Consider the following 17,131-nt stretch of genomic DNA (forward strand, 5'->3'; position numbering starts at 1 on the left):
TGCTGGGTAGCTTAACCTATTATAATATATCATCATATTCATATCATCATATTAGTTGATGATATTTTGTAATAAGTCTGCAAAGTAACTAAAGTTATCAAAAATGTAGTAGGGTAAAAAGTAAAATATTGCCTTCCAAAATGTAGTGGAGTAGAAGTATAAAGTATCATACAATGGAAAAAGAAACATTTCAATTGTTCCTATTTTTTTCTAAATAAAAAATAGAAAAGTATCTCATAATTGTAATTGAAATTGAAGTAGTAGTGGCTATAGGTAGAGAAAAATACACAAAAAGTGGCTATTGATATAAAACATATGTAACAGCAAATATGATTAAAAAAAATAAAGATCCAAGTCTAAAAAGTATTTTATTTTCTGTGCTGCATCAGTTTGTAAAAGCCTCAGTGTCTACAACTCTGAAAATAAGACTATTTACCAAAATCTGAGACAAACAGTGACTGTACAAAGAATACAATACATGGTGATACCATACTTAGTAGGCATACTGGCTTTGCTCCATATTAATTACCACATAAATCCATATTTACTCAATAATCACAAACCTTATTCTTTACAAAACATAAATCGCAAAAGACAGTTTTCTTCACTCTGACTTGTTACAGTACATCATAATCATATCACCAAAACACAGCATGGAGGCTTTCACACCTGCCTCATTTAGTTTGGTTAAATCGCACTAGAGTTTGTGTTCCCCCTGGGTGCAGTTCATTTGGGCAGGTCTGAATGCATCAATCGCACTCAGATGTGCACCAAAAGCGGACCAAACTCGCGTGCCTAGACCCCCTCATTAGGGAGGTCTTGGTATGCTCTTAAACTCTGGATCGGTTCGTTTCTGGTGATAATGTGATCTGACCTCAAACTGCCCCAACTATGTGTACTCAGCAAGTCTGAGCTAAACAGTTCCTGTAGTCAGGTTTGCTTTGCAAAAACTGTAGCGGCTTGCAGTGTTTCTCTTACAGAAATAGACGCAGTAACGTCTGGTTTGACCGCGGGGATGCAAGACATATGCGCTACTCGAGTACACAGGACCCTCTTCCCGTATTTACTTCCTTGCTCCTGCCCCAGACGCATCGGACCAGTAAGCGCAGGTAGTGATGCATTTTGGTACGCTTAGATTTTTCTCTGAGTGAAACGAAACCAAAACCAAGGGGAAACCGCTCCAAGTGTACAAACTCAACGGATTCGGACCAGAGCACACAAACTATAGGCGTGAACACACCCCTAAATGTGCAATATTTAAAAATGGCAACTCGTACTTGCTGGTAATGTTGCTACTATTCTACAGGGTAGCTGTAAGCCATTTGGTTGTTTTCATGTATTTGACAGAGTGACAGTTCTTCACCGTTTTTCACACCTATGCTGAGGATTCGATCTGGAGTTGGGAGGTGGTGTTGACGAGGTCTCTTGGAAGACTTTCTCTGGCCTCGTGCATCTTTCTCCTGGCCCTCTGGAAGGCCTCTGACAGAGAAAAAAAAATACTAATTAACAATATGTAATTAAAAAAAAATAGTTAAACTACACAGTCAAAAATTAAAAATACAACTTAGCTGTCAAATTGATATTTAATATTCCAAATACTGAATAACTATTTGAGTGAATGTCTTTACCCAGGATGGTGCAAACAGCTCCTTGCTGACTAAATCCTCCCAGCTGCTCAAAAACTTTCTGCCTCCTCTTCTTCAACATAGTGGCATCAACAAAGGCCCTGAAAAACATGCATACATTAAACCACACTGTAAGTAAACTAAAACAGTTAATAGTGTGATCAATAATGATGGTTAATGAAATATTTTGCAAATAGTTTGTACACTTACAAAGACTGAGCATAATTCATTTCTACACCCAAACTGACACATTCAAGGTGTACTTACCTGGCTTGCTGGAGGCAGTGCAGATTAAAGGTGACACTTCCTGTGGTTTCAGTGCAAAAGCCAAAGCGACTCAGCCTCTCTCCCTGCAGCCATATATGGAAGTATAAAAATAAAAACAACGACGACGTTATACATTAGTGCAATTTAAGTAACGTAGTAGTGATCCTACTCTGGGTTTCCATTTAGCATTAATGTAAAGCAAAGATGCAAACGAAGAAAAGAAAAATGCAATTATGTTATTGTATTTATTTTGTATATTACGAAAAGAATTAACTGGATTGGATCAGACTATGAAAATACAATTTGATGAACAAACATTCTGTATTTTCACCATCTAACTACTTGCAGCATAATCAACAGCAGCAGAATATGCAGCTTTTTTTTTTAAATGTTCTACCATTTTTCTCTTCACTTTCTATTAGTACCAGCATATTTTCAGACGTCCCCCGTCGTCAGATGACCATATTTACTCTAACTGTTCTGACAGCCACAAGAAATGTATGTAAACATAAATCCAAATGAATCTGTGCTTCTTTGAGAGACAAGTGGCAAAAAAAGAAAAGAATGACCTTAAATTGTACATTCCTTCTCCGCATCTCTAGAGCGCTCCAGAGGTTTGAGCCTACCTTAAAGGTCCCGGGTATTCTGACATAGCTGTGGTCTTCAAGCTCTGGAGAACCTCCAATAAAGAAGCGCCTCAGTGCAGACCCTGTCCCCGTCTGAAGGGGTCTCCACGTATGGCATGTTATTGTATGTTTACCTGGCACACACAGAAAACACAAAATGTGGGAAAATAAGACAAAGGAACTGATTAAATGTGTACATGCTTTTGTCTTGTGGGATAATTAGTGATTAGTTCAGCATCTACATTTCTAATCCCAAAAGATAACTTCACACGTTCCTTTAAAATATAAAATGAAAAGTGTCTTTTATTAATGTTAATGAGAGCTGAAACAACAGTAAAGTAACAGCAAATATTTTGATAATCGATTACTCATGCTAAACATTTTTTAGTTCCAGCTTCTAAAATGTCAGGAATTTCTGATTATCGTTGTCATTTTCTCTATTTCCTGACATTTTCAACAACAACAAAAGGACAAATCAAGAAAAAATTATCGGCAGATAAATCTACAATTGAAATAACGCTACCGTCCTCATTTTAATCCAACAATTTTGCAGTGTACACAGCATACCAGGCATGGCAGGAAAAAGCAGATAGCCATAGCCTTCAGTTCGATAGCGCTGCCAGGAGTCCAGAGAAAGAACCTTGAAGTAGATCACTGGCCACTGGAGAACTGACCCTAAAAATAAGGAGAAAACTCAAACTAAATCTCTCATATTTAACTAATGCATGAAACAAACACAACATTCCATGGCTGATACTTACCCTCACTCTCTTTTTCACTCATGTAAAAAGCCTCAAAGCTAAAGGGGTAACTGAAGAAAGCTACATTTTCCTGTTGGCAGAGAGAATTTTGAGGGTTTAACAAATCTCTGCAGCCATTCTTTGAAGCCGTTAACCAGTTTATTGTACAGTATATCATACAGACCTTCCCTAATGTTTTGGCCCGGCAGGTCTGGGTAACACCTGAGAGAGACTGAAATGGCAAGCTGGACCAATCTAAAACAAACAAGAATAACACAAGTTGAACTGATACACTGAATTTAGTTTAATTGATTTAAAAAGGTATTGACATACCTAAGTATCAAAATGTAAAGAGTGTCATATACTGTATGTGACTTACTATTGGGCAGCTCCATGAAGAAGTGGATGTATAAGTTATCATATTCAAAGCCTTTGGCCGAAACTGGGTAAAGAGAAGAAAGAAATTGAAATGGCAAACATGGGCATTTTAGAAATATATACATCAGTGATGGCCACAGCTTTCATACTCACCTATCTCTCCATTCATCAGGTAACGCAAAATACCAACAGGAGGCTAAGGGAGAGACAAACAGACCACCATAAGAAGTGTTAGGTAGTAAGTCCAATGTTAATATTTGATTAGTCTACATCCACGACGTTTCACTTCCAGGATTGCTCCGTTGCCGCCGGAAATTCCGCTGGATGTCCCTCTTTTTGGCCGGATGTCCATTGCCTTCCGCTTTCTTTGTGTTGTAATTCTAACCTCCGGTGGATTTGTGAAGACTATTGGTTAACTGCTCCTCAGACCTCTAGAGGGTAAATCCAGACAGCTAGCTAGACTATCTGTCCAATCTGAGTTTTCTGTTGCACGACAAACAACTTTTGAACGTAGCACATGTTGCACCAAAATAAGTCTCTTTCCAAGGCTATTTTGCAGCTTACCGTCACCCATGACGATTGTGCCTGGTTTAAAGAAATGCCAATAAACCAGAGCACCTATTTTTCCCATCCCGGAATGCTGTGTGGACTAGCCATACCCTCCTCCGCAGCGCTGCGGAGAAAGGTCTGGCAAAGCTAGACTAATACATGATCAATTATTTCAGTCATTTTCAGTCAGTGATGTCAAACATGTTGGTTTCAGCTTCTGAAATGTGAGGATTTGCTGCTTGTTGTAATATATGACAGTTTGTCTGCTCAGACAAAACAAGCTATTTCAATATGTAACCTTGGTCTCTGGGAAGCTATATAAAGAGCTGCGAGCCCTATTTTCAGATCAAAGTCAGCTTTAATGATAGTTTATTTAATTACTTACCATCTCAAAGTCTTGTCCAACAAGGCTATTGAGGTACTCCTTGTGCCGTATGTACAGCTAGAGACAGAAAAAAGGGGATGTGTCAATTAGGCATGGGCCGGTATGAGATTCTGACGGTATAACCTTCAGCAAAAATATCACCATTTCACTGTATTGCACTTACAGCTTTAAAATGTGTTATTCTGAAATTTCTTGGTTAAAAACTTAATATAATAATACATGTTGTTTGACTCCATAATCAGTAATATGAACATGAATATTAAAAGCTATACTGTTCAATTCTGCTCTGGTCCTGGAGGAAAAATGATGGAAATTAACTCACGTCTTTGTACATGTTCTGCTCCCTCTCCTGTTCCTCTGGTTGCATGGCTGCGCATACATTCTCCACAGTGAGACGCCAGACTTCTCTCTTCTCCCCCGCTGTTACAATCCTGCACAACACACACACCAGACTGGTTGTCTTTTCATTTGTCCAAAAAACATGCATCCCTTTATCCTTATAAAAAACATACTTTTGTTTTCTTTGTTTGGTCACAATACATCCAAAATTTCTCGACAAATTTTAGTCTGGACCAAAGTGGTTGACTTTTAGTCAGGATGAGTGTGGCTAAATATGCAGAGTGTAGCTTTACATTGTACATTTCCTTTCAGATCATACAGTTGTTTTAAAAACATGTTGAGATGATATTCATCAATACTGGAGCCACAAACTGTCATGTTGTGAACTTGCCTGTAGGGCTCTTTGCCTTTGTTGAAGTCAGGTTTTACAATGACTGTTCCGCAGCCATCTGTTTTTATGGTTACCAGCAAATATTCATTATCTTTCTGGCCCAGCCTGAGAAACCAAACATGGAGAGAGAAAAAAACAACTGAATCAAACAACATCAACAGGTAGATTTTTTTTTTTTATGCTGTCAATGAAACCTGCTGATAGCAAATGGTTCCTTTACTTTGTTGGTTTCCGAGCTGCAAGACTAACCTCCTAAGGGGTAGAATCAAGCTGTCGAGGACAATACCGACCGCAGGGTAATATTAGATGGAAACTGATCAATGGCACTAATGGATGAGTCCACATGGAACAATAAAAAGTGAACTGAATGGAAATGGGGTCTTACCTTCCAGGGGGAGCCAGGTCTCCCATGATGTGCATGGTCTGCATGGCATTATTCACCACATGACTGCTCTTCACAAACTCCTCTGTGGGCTCCCAGTTGACGATCTTTGACTTAGGAATACTACAATCTCTGCAAAGTATGCCAGACCATCCAATCACATGACTGTGACATTACAATACTGTCTTTGATAGACGTAATTTGGATGAAAGTTACTTAATGAATTTTGATCTTAACTGCATTGTATTTACACAATTCAATGCACATACTGTATGTTCATAAAGTTCGTTACAAGGGGAGACTCTAATTACATGCATTTTGAGAATTGACAAATAGAATACAGACTTCCTCAATGGAAGATAATCTGGGTTACCAATCCGTCTAAATAAGTGAGCTTCACCTACATGGTGCGTCTGTCCTGCCGTCGGTGTCTCACACTGGCCATCCTTTCAGCCAGGAATGTGGGGCTGGATTTGGTTGTGGTCAATAAGTCAGTGGAGTGCTGCTTTCAGGATCAAAGGAACAACACGCTACTTACAAACACAGTTAAAAAAATAATCCTGAATACAGTAGATTTTTGTAATCTTACCATTACAGTGTTTTTTTTTAAACATATTTCATAACAAGATATTACTTTGAAGGTACCTGCGCAACAATGATCACTGTACACCAAAGATTGTGCTAAATAAGTAAAGACATGAATACAAGAAACTGCGATAAACTGACCCACTCTGTTTCTAATAACTTATTTAGGCTTCACTTTTATCTAAATATATAACTCTGTAGTGTTAATTATTGGATGATGGTGTTGACATTATAGAATGCAGCACAACCTACCAGTTGGTGCAATGGAAGACAGCTGGTGTAGCGGTCATGATCTGTGTATGTGAAAATCCTGTGATTACGTCGGCCCTTAGACTTGTTCAGGGCCTTGACTTCTGTGTGATACTGACGGTCCAGAGGGGTCTGACATGCTGCCTCGCTCTGGAACAGCTCCATCTCATACTGGGACCACAGACAGAACGACATGATGGTATGGAGGAGGGGTACAATAATAATAGAAAAATTTGCCTTAACTCTTGAACTTTGAGTTGTTTTATTTTTAATCACTTTGAGCTATATTAAGTCATTATAACTTGCTGAAGGTTTAAAGTTCTACCTGACTGAAGAGTTTCTCCTGCCAGCCCACCACCAGCTCTTCCTCATTATCACCTAGACAGAGTAACACATATGTCAAGTTATTAAAATACACTTTGAAGGAACATCTATCCTGAATACACGTACACATGGTTAAATAAAAGTTATACATAATGTCTTTTACATTCCTGTACACGTTCTGGTGTTATATTACAACATTATATGTTCATTTCTGTGGACTGCAGAACAAACAAAGAAATATATTTATTATTTTTATTAAAAAGAGTTTGTTTGTTTTTAGTTGCTTTTTGTAAATATATATATAAATGTAACGGATTGTGTTTAATGGGCTTATGTATGGTCTCGTATCGGTCCCAGGTCCCCGAATTGAATCAAAATCGCAGACTTTGGGAGACCAGTAAATACTGAATTGTTCTCCAAAGAATCTATATAATATCCTATCTTGATAAAACATGATTTACACCCCTACATCTTATCCTAAACTAAAAAGTGCTTTTGTTGCCAGCAATAGCTCAGCTGACAATCAAACCATTAAACAAGTCCTGACAAATGTGTAAGCAGAAAAATATACAGAGAGAATCAAAATGTTTACTAAAGATCAAGCAAAGAAGGCAAGCTGGTGGAAGTGGTGCAACACATGAGTAAAGTACAAGAGACAAAAGAACGTGTTAGTATGGACAAGTGAAAATAGTCTGTCTGTCCTATCGTGATCACCATCAGTCCTTCTCCCAGCAGTTCAAATAATTCACCTGTCTGGCCTCGTGAGGTGAGGGTTTCCAGTTCAATGTCCCCTCGGTCTTGTTGGGACAAAACTTGCTGCTGGAGGTGCTGGGAGAGGGCTGCTGTAGAGGTCACCTTCTCTATACGCACCCTAAAGTGGGAGACACAAATGAATACCGTGCTAATTAACTAAAAAACGTCAGCACGTTGGAGTCTTGTAGCTAAGCTAATGTTAACGTCACAATTAGCTATTTACCTTATTCTCAAGTTTTTGACAGCATCCCGGGACCGATACACAGCTTCTCCGGTATCTGTGTTCCAACTGTCCGCCATAAAGTTTGTATTTAGCAAGTAAACATTGAAAAAGCGCTATTGTTTTTTGATGTTAGTAAAGCTAGCACTTGTCGTTAGCTAGCTAGCTAGAGTTAATACGCAGCTACTTTCTCGTATTTTTCGTACACGCAACGACATGCAATTTGTTACCTAACTGCTTGCAGCGTTTGCAAAAGTACGCAGCAAGAATGTCGGCGAATAAACGGTTAATTTTGTAATTAACAGCTAGCTACTACAACAAGTTAACAAGTTTCCAGTCATGGACACATTAGCACTGCAAATTGATAGTTCTTCTTGTTGTGATTGTGAATGGCGGTTGGCAACCAGCTTTTGGAGCATTAGCCATCTTCTTCTTCTTCTTCTTCTTCTTCTTCTTCTTCTTCTTCTTCTTTAGAGTTTAACGGCAGTTGGCATCCAAGTCGTTGCATTACTGCCTCCTATTGACAATTTCTCAATATCTATTTATTCAGACCAATACACTACAATTTCCTAAAAACACCAGTACCTTTCAAAAACGCAAATACCGCCACCATCTGGGCTGGAGTGTGGTTCAAGAGGTCAACCTACACTTTCTTAAATCCTTATAAATAACCCAGTTATCTTCAAAAAAGAAAACAAAAAATTAAAACAAATTTCACCAGACCCTTTTTGCAGTATATCAGGTAAATGTAATGTCATCTGGTTTTCAACAAGTTGTGAAATCAATCTTTGTCTGGCTTGATGATATTTAGGACAATACATTATTACATGCTCTATGGTCTCTTGACTTTTGCAATATTCACACATTCCATCAACATGCTTTTTCATTATAAATAATGTTCCATTTAATCCTGTATGTCCTAGCCTCATTCTGGACACAATGTCTTCTTCTTGCTTACATCTGTATGCATTCCTGTTCTTCCCCACTTTTCCTTGAATTCTATACAGGTGCCTCCCAGACTGTTCCTTATCCCACAAAAACTGCCATTTAGCATTTGTTTTAGCTTTAATTATACTTTTGACTTCAGCTTTACTGTATTTAATATTCACCTCTATATCAGGCAGTTCTGCTGCTTTCTTCGCACACTTATCTGCTAATTCATTACCTCCTACACCTATATGAGCTGGTACCCATATAAATGTAGTACTAATACCGACACTTAATCAGATTGTTAGCTAGCTGCAGCATGTCATACACTATGTCCTGTCTAGACTCAGAATGAAGAAATTTAAGGCTTGTCAAAGCTGAGCTGGAGTCTGATGCAATCACAACTTGCTTAGGTCTATTGCTCTCTACCCACAGCAAGGCCATCCATATTGCTAACAGTTCTTCTGTGTATACAGCTAAATCATCATTAATTCTTTTAGCAGATTCAATGTTTAATTGAGGGATAACATATGCGATTCCCATTTTCGTATTGGTCTTCTTTGATGCATCCGTATATATAATGATTCCTTCTTTATATTTCCTTGAAATGTATCTCTGTACCCTGTAATGATCCACTTCAGTGACTTCCTTTTCCTCCAATAAGCCAAAGTCAACTGGAACTTCTAACAAAAGCCAAGGAGGAACAACTGGACAGACCACTGAAGGGCTTATGTCCAGTGCACTAATTCCCATCGTGATTACTTTCTGCCTTATTGTCCATCCAAAACTTTTAATTAGATCATTCTCTCTTTCTTGACATTGCCATAAAACTGACTGACTCAAATGTTTGTCACCATGACCCCCCAAATTTGCCCAGTACACAAGAGCCAGCTGATCTCTTCTAAGATGGAGAGGCATCTCCCCCATTTCTACCTGAACAGCTGCCACTGGAGTGGTCTTAATTGCCCCACAGCATAGCCTCAAACCTTGATTTTGAATTACATCTAACTTCTTTAATGATGTTTTAGCAGCAAACCCATACACTATACACCCATTATCAAAAACCGATCTCATAAGTCCTGTATAAATGGATTTCAGCGCAGGCCGACTTGCACCCCATTCTACTCCACGCAAACATCTCATCACATTCAACACTTTCTTACATTTATCTATAATTTTTTGAATATGTATTGTCCAAGTCAGTTTTTTGTCAAACCAAATACCTAAATATTTGAAGAATTCCACTCGTTCTAATTCTATTCCAGATAATTTGATTTTCACATTCATACTTATTTTCTTCCTAGAGAAGAATAAAGTCTTTGTTTTGTCTATAGAGATCCTAAATCCCCATTGAACGGCCCATTCTTGGATTTTGTTTACTGCCTGTTGCATCTTATCCACTACAAAATCTATATTTCTTCCCTTTTTCCACATTGCTCCATCATCTGCAAACAATGCTACCCCAACTGAATTTTGGACATCCTTAAAAACATCATCAATCATTATTGAAAATAATAGTGGACTGATAATGCTCCCTTGTGGGACACCATTTTCCACACTGTAGCTCTTACTTAGTTCCCCATTTATTTTTACTTGAATTGTTCTGTCTGACAAAAACCCTTTTATCCACTGGAACATTCTTCCCTTTATTCCCAATAGTCTTAACTTAATCAGCATACCATATTTCCACAACATATCATATGCCTTTTCAATATCAAAAAACACTGCCACTACAGATTCTTTATTCACCTGAGCCTTCCTTATTGTATCTTCTAGGTATACAATGGGATCCATGGTACCTCTACCTTTCCTGAATCCACTTTGATAATGTTGCATTAATCCTTTATGTTCCATCCAATATGTAAGCCTGTCATTTATCATCCTCTCCATAGTTTTCCCCATCTGAGACGTTAACGCAATAGGCCTAGATATTCGCTACATGAGGATCTTTCCCAGGTTTCCTAATAGGAATGATTATAGATTCAGTCCAGGTTCTAGGAATACACCTACAGTATTCATCCATATTTTATTATACATACTCAACAACACATCCTTCCCCTTATCACTTAAGTTCTCCAACATGGAATAACAGATTTTATCTGGCCCTGGAGAGGACTTGCCTAATTTCTTCAATGCCTTATTAAGTTCAGTCTTTGTAAATAATACATCCAATACCCCTCCTTCACTAACCTCATTGTCAAACACATACTGATATTTTTTAACTGTTTCTTCTCTACCTATCTTTTCTTCATGCTGTAAATTTCCTGTGCTATGCACTTTGGCTAATATTTTTGCCATAACCTCTGCTTTTTCCTTACTACTAGTGATATTTCTTTGCCCCTTAATCAGTATTGGATAACCATATTCCCTTCCATTCCCTTTCATTCTTTTAATCATGTTCCAAATTCTCTCCAATGGAGTAGTTCGACCAATAGAATCACAGAACTGTTTCCAGTAATCTTTTTTTCCTTGCCTTATTGTTTTCCTGACTACTGCCTGAGATTTCTTTATATCGAACTAAATTCTGAAAATTATGTGTTTTCTTTAACTCTTTAAATGCTCTATTTCTATCTTTTATGACTTCCTTACATTCTTTTGACCACCATGGTACTATTCTATTTAATGTCTTAGGCTTAGTCTTTGGAATAGACACTCCTGCTGCAACAATTATCCCACTGCTAACTTCACAAAATAATTTCTCGATATCATAATTATTATCAATAGATATCAATAATTCATCACTAGCTTCTCTATCCCAATCTGCTTTATTCAAAATCCATCTCTCTTCTCTTACTTCATGTTCCTTTCTTAATTCCACTCCTATCTTAATTCTAATAGGATAGTGATCACTCCCTACTGTATTGTCCCTCAATACCTCCCAAATACATTTAACTGCAACTGTTTTTGTGACAATAGTAAGATCTATTGCTGTCTCTGTACCCCTTGCCACATCTATCCTGGTACCAGAACCATCATTCAGACATACCAACTCTTTCTCTTCCATACAGTCTTCAATTACATTTCCATTAACCCCATCCCTCTCTCCCCATAATGTACTATGTGCATTGAAATCCCCACACCAAACAATTTTCCCTGTCAAATCCTTCCAAATGTCCTCCAGATGCCTCATCTCTATTTGCCTGCATGGATTATAAAAGTTTATAATAGTCACCTTATCCTTACTCGACCTTATTTCTGTAACTATGTACTCCATGTAATTTCCTGTCTTTATCTCTCTATACTGAAACCCGCTTTGTATAAAAATTACAACTCCTCCTCCTTTACCTATTTCCCTATCCCTTCTTATAGAATTATACCCCTTTATTACAAAATCCAGCCTTGGCACTAGCCATGTTTCCTGTGCACAAATAATATTAGGTTTTTCTTTGAAACTGTCAACATATTTCTTAAATTCTTGACCGTTAGCAATTAAACTCCTAGCATTCCACTGGAGTATAATTAAAACCATTATGTATCCCCACCCCATGGCTGAGACTGTAGTACTTCATCATTAAGAATATCTCTTACTCTTTCCCAAGGCATTCCCTTTGCATCCAAGTATTTTTCGGCAGCCTTAACAACTGGTCTGTGCCGAACAATTGATTATCTCAGCTATGAAGAGCACAAAATCACCTTTACTCACAATCAATGTCTCTTCTTTCAATTTATCACACTTTGCACATTCCCCTACAACTTTAGTCCTAGTCTTTATTGTCTCTACCGGCACACTTTTTGGGACTTTCTTAGTTGCTTCCGCAAAGGAAATACCTTGAATTACTTTAACTCGCTGTACCTTCTGCATTCTTTTGTTAGTCTCACAACCACCATATGCTGCACTATGTTCTCCTCCACAATTACAACATTTTGGTTTGGCCCCCTCTTCACATTTTCCATATTCGTGTTCACCACTGCATTTGCTACATCTTTGTTTACCCTTGCATATCGCAGCTACTTGCCCATATCTTTGGCATTTAAAACACCTCAGCGGTGGGGGTATGTACACCCTGACATCGTAACTCATGTAGCCAATGAAGACTCTTTCTGGAAGTTTCTCTTCCTCAAAAGTTAGCAAGACTGAACTGTCACATATATTTCCTTGCCATCTTGTTTTTAGTCGTTTTGCTTCCCTGACTTTAACGTTGTTTATTCCTTCTTTCACTGAATCCACTGACTCACTTAGAGGAATCCCTGAGATTACACCCCTCACAAACTTCTTATCAAATACCATTGAACACTTCACTCTCTGTCCATTTAGTGTATTTATCTTTATTGCTTTCTGTTGTTGTTCCACATTTCACCAGTAAAGAACCATTTCTCAATTTTTTTAGCACTCCTTACCTCCCCAATATCTTTGTGTAGCACTTTGGTTAGTAGGATTGGACTCCATTTATCAAAAGGAGTCCCCTCTTGCAACAGTTTGATAAATACCTTAAACTCATCTTCACTCCTTTTCACCGTATTTATTCCCTTATCGCTATCACTATCAGTCGTCATATCCCTGTCATTATTTTTTTTTTTTACTACTTTCCACCCTTCCACACTCCCGCGTCCAACATCCATCTCCCCAACTTCACTTCCTGATCCGTCATTACCTAACTCCTGACCATTCACAGCCCAGTTGTTGCCAACCGCCTGAAGCTCACTGCCAACAGACACACGTCTCCTCTCCTCCAGAAGCACTCATCGTCTTGCCTGCTCCATTGACTTATATAGGCCTGCTCTGCTCTCTTCCGACGCCCTCCAAATGGATAGTTGTCGTTGCCATAGAGATATGTAGGTTTTCTTCTTGGTTGGATTTTTTGGGCGGTTCGCAAATCAGCATTAGCGCCCCCCACTGGACCGGAGGATGGAGCGGTCCCATAGAGTGTAATAATATACAGTCTATGAGCAGTATTTTACATTACTATTCTAATGATGCTAGTTTCCTCTGCTCGCCAACACATTTTGTCTAAAGTGTTTTGATTGCAGTCGTGGAATGCAACTAAGTAGCCTACATTTACTCAAGTAGCCTACTGTAATTTAAAGTTCAAATTCAGGGTAGGCCTACTTTACTTGAGTATTTCCATGTTATACAACTTTATACTTTCTCCACTACATCTCAGAGGAATATGTTGTTTACTTTTTACTCCACTACATTAGTCTGACAGTTTTTCCTCCCCTTCCTGTCCAGTGAAAACCACGTATCTCCAGATGTGTGGATGTTGAATTTTTTTTGATAAACTGGAGGATGAAGTGTTCCCTTTATGTTGAGAAAATTCTCCTACTTCTTAAGCTTATTAAAGTTTTTAAAAAGCCTCTCAGATCAGCTGGAAAATGCATTGTCACAAAGCTGAAAACAGGGCTGTTTTTTTCTGACACCATGAAAAGTTTTAAACTTTTTAGAGATACGTGGTTGATGATGATGCATTGCTGTAGATTAAACTACCCAACAGCAAAGGAGTTAAAAGTAGCCCAACATTAAACATCTAGAGCAGTAAAATGCAACATACATATTAATGCAGCAGTATTATTATTAGTAGTAGTAAAACACTGACAGGAACATTTTACTGCACAATGAGTAGGCCAGGTCCAGGTACCGGCTACTATTACTTTAAGTACATGTAGCTGGTAATACAATAGTTGCATTTTACTTGTGGTGTAGTAGACAGGGGGGTCGGACTGGGGGTGTAAAGGGGACTGAGTACTAAAAAGATGCTAGAATGAATAGCTGTGGATGTGGGGTGGGGCCCATAGAGAATTACTTACAGGGCCCAGCTTTTCACAGTGTGACATTAGAACTTTTATTACTAACTTATTTTATAATATAATAATATATACATATAATATATATAATAATTATTATTATTAACTTTTACTGAAGTAAAGGACCTGAACAGTCCGTTACATTCCTACATTTTTTTTTTATTGCAAAATATTTCTGTTACAATTTGTCAAAACAAATAGATTGAATTTGTAGTACACAACTCTTTTCGTTACAGAACATGTTTTCATAAAAAACAAGAAACATAAGAAAGAAAAAGAATAAAAAAAGAATATAAATAATAACAAAAAGGTACATAGCCAGAGTATCAGACATTAAATAGCAGTTAAATTAATTATAAAGTTAAATCAGATAAGCATTGCATACATTTTGATGCTGCTTTACCCTCTAATCCAGAAATACTATCTATATAATTTTTTAAGTCAAGTTTAAAGACATTGAAAAGAGGTTTATTTTTCATAAATTTCGATTTATGAATAAAGAATTTTCAGTACAGAGGAGTTGGAGTCAGAAAAGTAAAACAAGATATCAAAATTAGATAAATGTATGTTTGAGCCAAGTTGTCCATTAATGAGACCTTGTATATCATTCCACAGAGAAGAGCTATGTGAACAGCTATAGAATAAAAGGTCTATTGTTTCTGTTTCCATAAAGCAAAAGCTGCATTTTTCATCTACGGTAGGGATAAATTTAGAGATAATCTTGTTACAGGGGTAAAAAAGGTGAAGAATTTTAAATGATATTTCTTTTACTTTGTTTGTAATTAAAAACCTATGTGGGTTACTCCATGCTCTATTCCAGTTAATATTTTCATATAAGTGGGCCCATTTGTATCTGGAGGCAGAGATAGATTTTGCACATAGAAGTTTTTGTATTACTTTGTTGTTGACTTTTCTGTCTAGAAAAGATAGACCATTTATTGAAATATTGTGGGAGAGAGATATATTAAATTGATCCAGATCTGTCTTATCTCTAAGCAGGGTGATGATCCCATGGGGTATAGCTCTGGTTACAATATCAAATTCTTTTTTTGGAGGATGGAAATTAAATTTATGGGTGAAGTCATCATAAGATAAAATGTGATTTGAGTTATTTAATAATTGGGATACCAGTAGAATATCATGTTTAAACCAGTTTTCTATAAAGAGTGTCTTGTTCCTATATATGATGTTCATGTTGTTCCAGATAAAACATTTATGAGGGGAGAAATTGTGTTTGTATAGAAGAGACCAACAAGTTAGAGCTTGTTTATGGAAGTTTGACAATTTAACTGGCAGTCTGTTAATGGAGTATGGGAATTGAAGCAAGAATGTGATTTTACGAAGTTTTTCAAAGATAAAATTTAGCACAATGTTCCACAAACTGTTTGGATTTTTCAAAAATCTTTTAATCCAGTTGATTTTTAGTATCTCATTGAAAAGTGAGAAATCAATTACCGATAAACCCCCCTCCTCAATTTTATTAGTCAAGATGTTTTTCCTAATTTTATGTGGCTTCTTTCTCCATATAAAGTTATATACTAGTTTATCTAGATTGGCACAATGTAGCTTAGGTATTTCAATTGAAGTAAATAAATATGCTGCTCGTGAGAGACCTTCTGCTTTAGAAAGAAGAACCCTGCCATACATAGATAAATCTCTTGCAAGCCAAGAATCAAACTTTTTGTTAATAGAGTCGTGTAGTAGAGATATATTACTCTCTGTCATCAACTTTTGGTTATGACTGATTTTTATTCCAAGATAAGTTACTAAATTATTTATTTAACCCAAATGTTTATTTTTAAGAGAAAACAGCTCACATTTTGAAAGATTTAGATTCAAGCCTGAGCTTTCAGAAATTTGGTTTACAACATTTAGTGCATCTCCTATTTGGGATTCATTTTTTAGAAACAGGGTTGTGTCATCGGCCAGCTGTGAAATTTTTATTTCTCTTTCATTCAATGTAATTCATTTGAATGAACTTTTGTGAATTAAATCACATAGAATTTGAGCTACAATCAAAAATAGAAGAGGCGAGGTGGGACAGCCTTGGCGGATACCTTTGTTTATGTAAAATCTGGGTGAGGTTCCATTAGCCAATTTAACACAACTGTTTCCCCTCATGTACAGAGTTTTTACAGCATTAATAAAATTCTTACCAAAATTAAAAAATTTAAGGTGTCAAAAATAAATTTGTGGCTTACTTTGTCAAAGGCTTTTTGAAAGTCTAAGAATAAAATAAGGTGTTCATCATCTAGAAAGTCTTTGTATTCAATCAGATCTTAAACTAGGCGAATGTTGTTGGCTATGTGACGATTTTTCATGAAACCAGATTGGCATTCATCCATTAAAGTGTGTAATTTAGATTTGAGACGTTTTGCTAAGATAGATGCTAGAATCTTATAGTCATTATTTAGCAATGTAATGGGACGCCAATTTTCAATTAAAAGCGGGTCTTTGTGTGGTTTTGGGATAAGGGTTATGACACCTTGCCTCAGAGAAGCAGGAAGCTCCCCTCTGTCAAGAGATTCTTTGAAGACAGCTAAAAGAAATTTACCTAGAGACTCGGAGAAACATTTATACATCTCAGAGGTCAGACCATCACAGCCTGGAGATTTATTGTTCTTTAATTGAGTTATTCCCCATATAAGC

General features: G+C 37.2%; 1 protein-coding gene across 2 annotated transcripts; it reads right to left on the minus strand.

Moving 5' to 3' along the window:
* Nucleotides 1-349: 349 nt before the first annotated feature.
* On the minus strand, nt 350-8,445 carry mks1 (MKS transition zone complex subunit 1). Of its 2 annotated transcripts, none has more exons than XM_028595517.1 (18): nt 7,817-8,445; nt 7,590-7,711; nt 6,842-6,894; nt 6,520-6,687; nt 6,087-6,184; nt 5,686-5,814; nt 5,301-5,405; nt 4,893-5,001; nt 4,571-4,627; nt 3,790-3,832; nt 3,638-3,700; nt 3,443-3,513; nt 3,280-3,349; nt 3,086-3,193; nt 2,519-2,652; nt 1,893-1,975; nt 1,629-1,726; nt 350-1,479 (listed from the first exon to the last, which is right to left on the minus strand). In XM_028595517.1, exons 1-18 carry the CDS (start codon nt 7,891-7,893, stop codon nt 1,376-1,378), a joined length of 1,692 nt encoding a protein of 563 aa, XP_028451318.1. In that variant the 5' UTR covers nt 7,894-8,445; the 3' UTR covers nt 350-1,375. The 2 variants fall into 2 exon arrangements, with proteins under 2 accessions (XP_028451318.1, XP_028451317.1); XM_028595516.1 differs by having other exon boundaries at nt 6,087-6,187; nt 7,817-8,439.
* Between the last annotated feature and the right edge of the window lie 8,686 nt (nt 8,446-17,131).

The sequence above is a fragment of the Perca flavescens genome, chromosome 13 (assembly GCF_004354835.1).
Source record: "Perca flavescens isolate YP-PL-M2 chromosome 13, PFLA_1.0, whole genome shotgun sequence".
Classification (NCBI taxonomy): domain Eukaryota; kingdom Metazoa; phylum Chordata; class Actinopteri; order Perciformes; family Percidae; genus Perca; species Perca flavescens.

Coding starts and splice junctions, on each gene's coding strand:
- mks1 (XM_028595516.1), bottom strand. CDS start 7,893: ATGGCGGACAGTTGGAACACAGATACCGGAGAAGCTGTGTATCGGTCC. Junction 6,188..6,519: donor GTCTTCCATTGCACCAACTG/GTAGGTTGTGCT, acceptor TGATCCTGAAAG/CAGCACTCCACTGACTTATT. Junction 3,701..3,789: donor CCTGATGAATGGAGAGATAG/GTGAGTATGAAA, acceptor CTCTTTACCCAG/TTTCGGCCAAAGGCTTTGAA.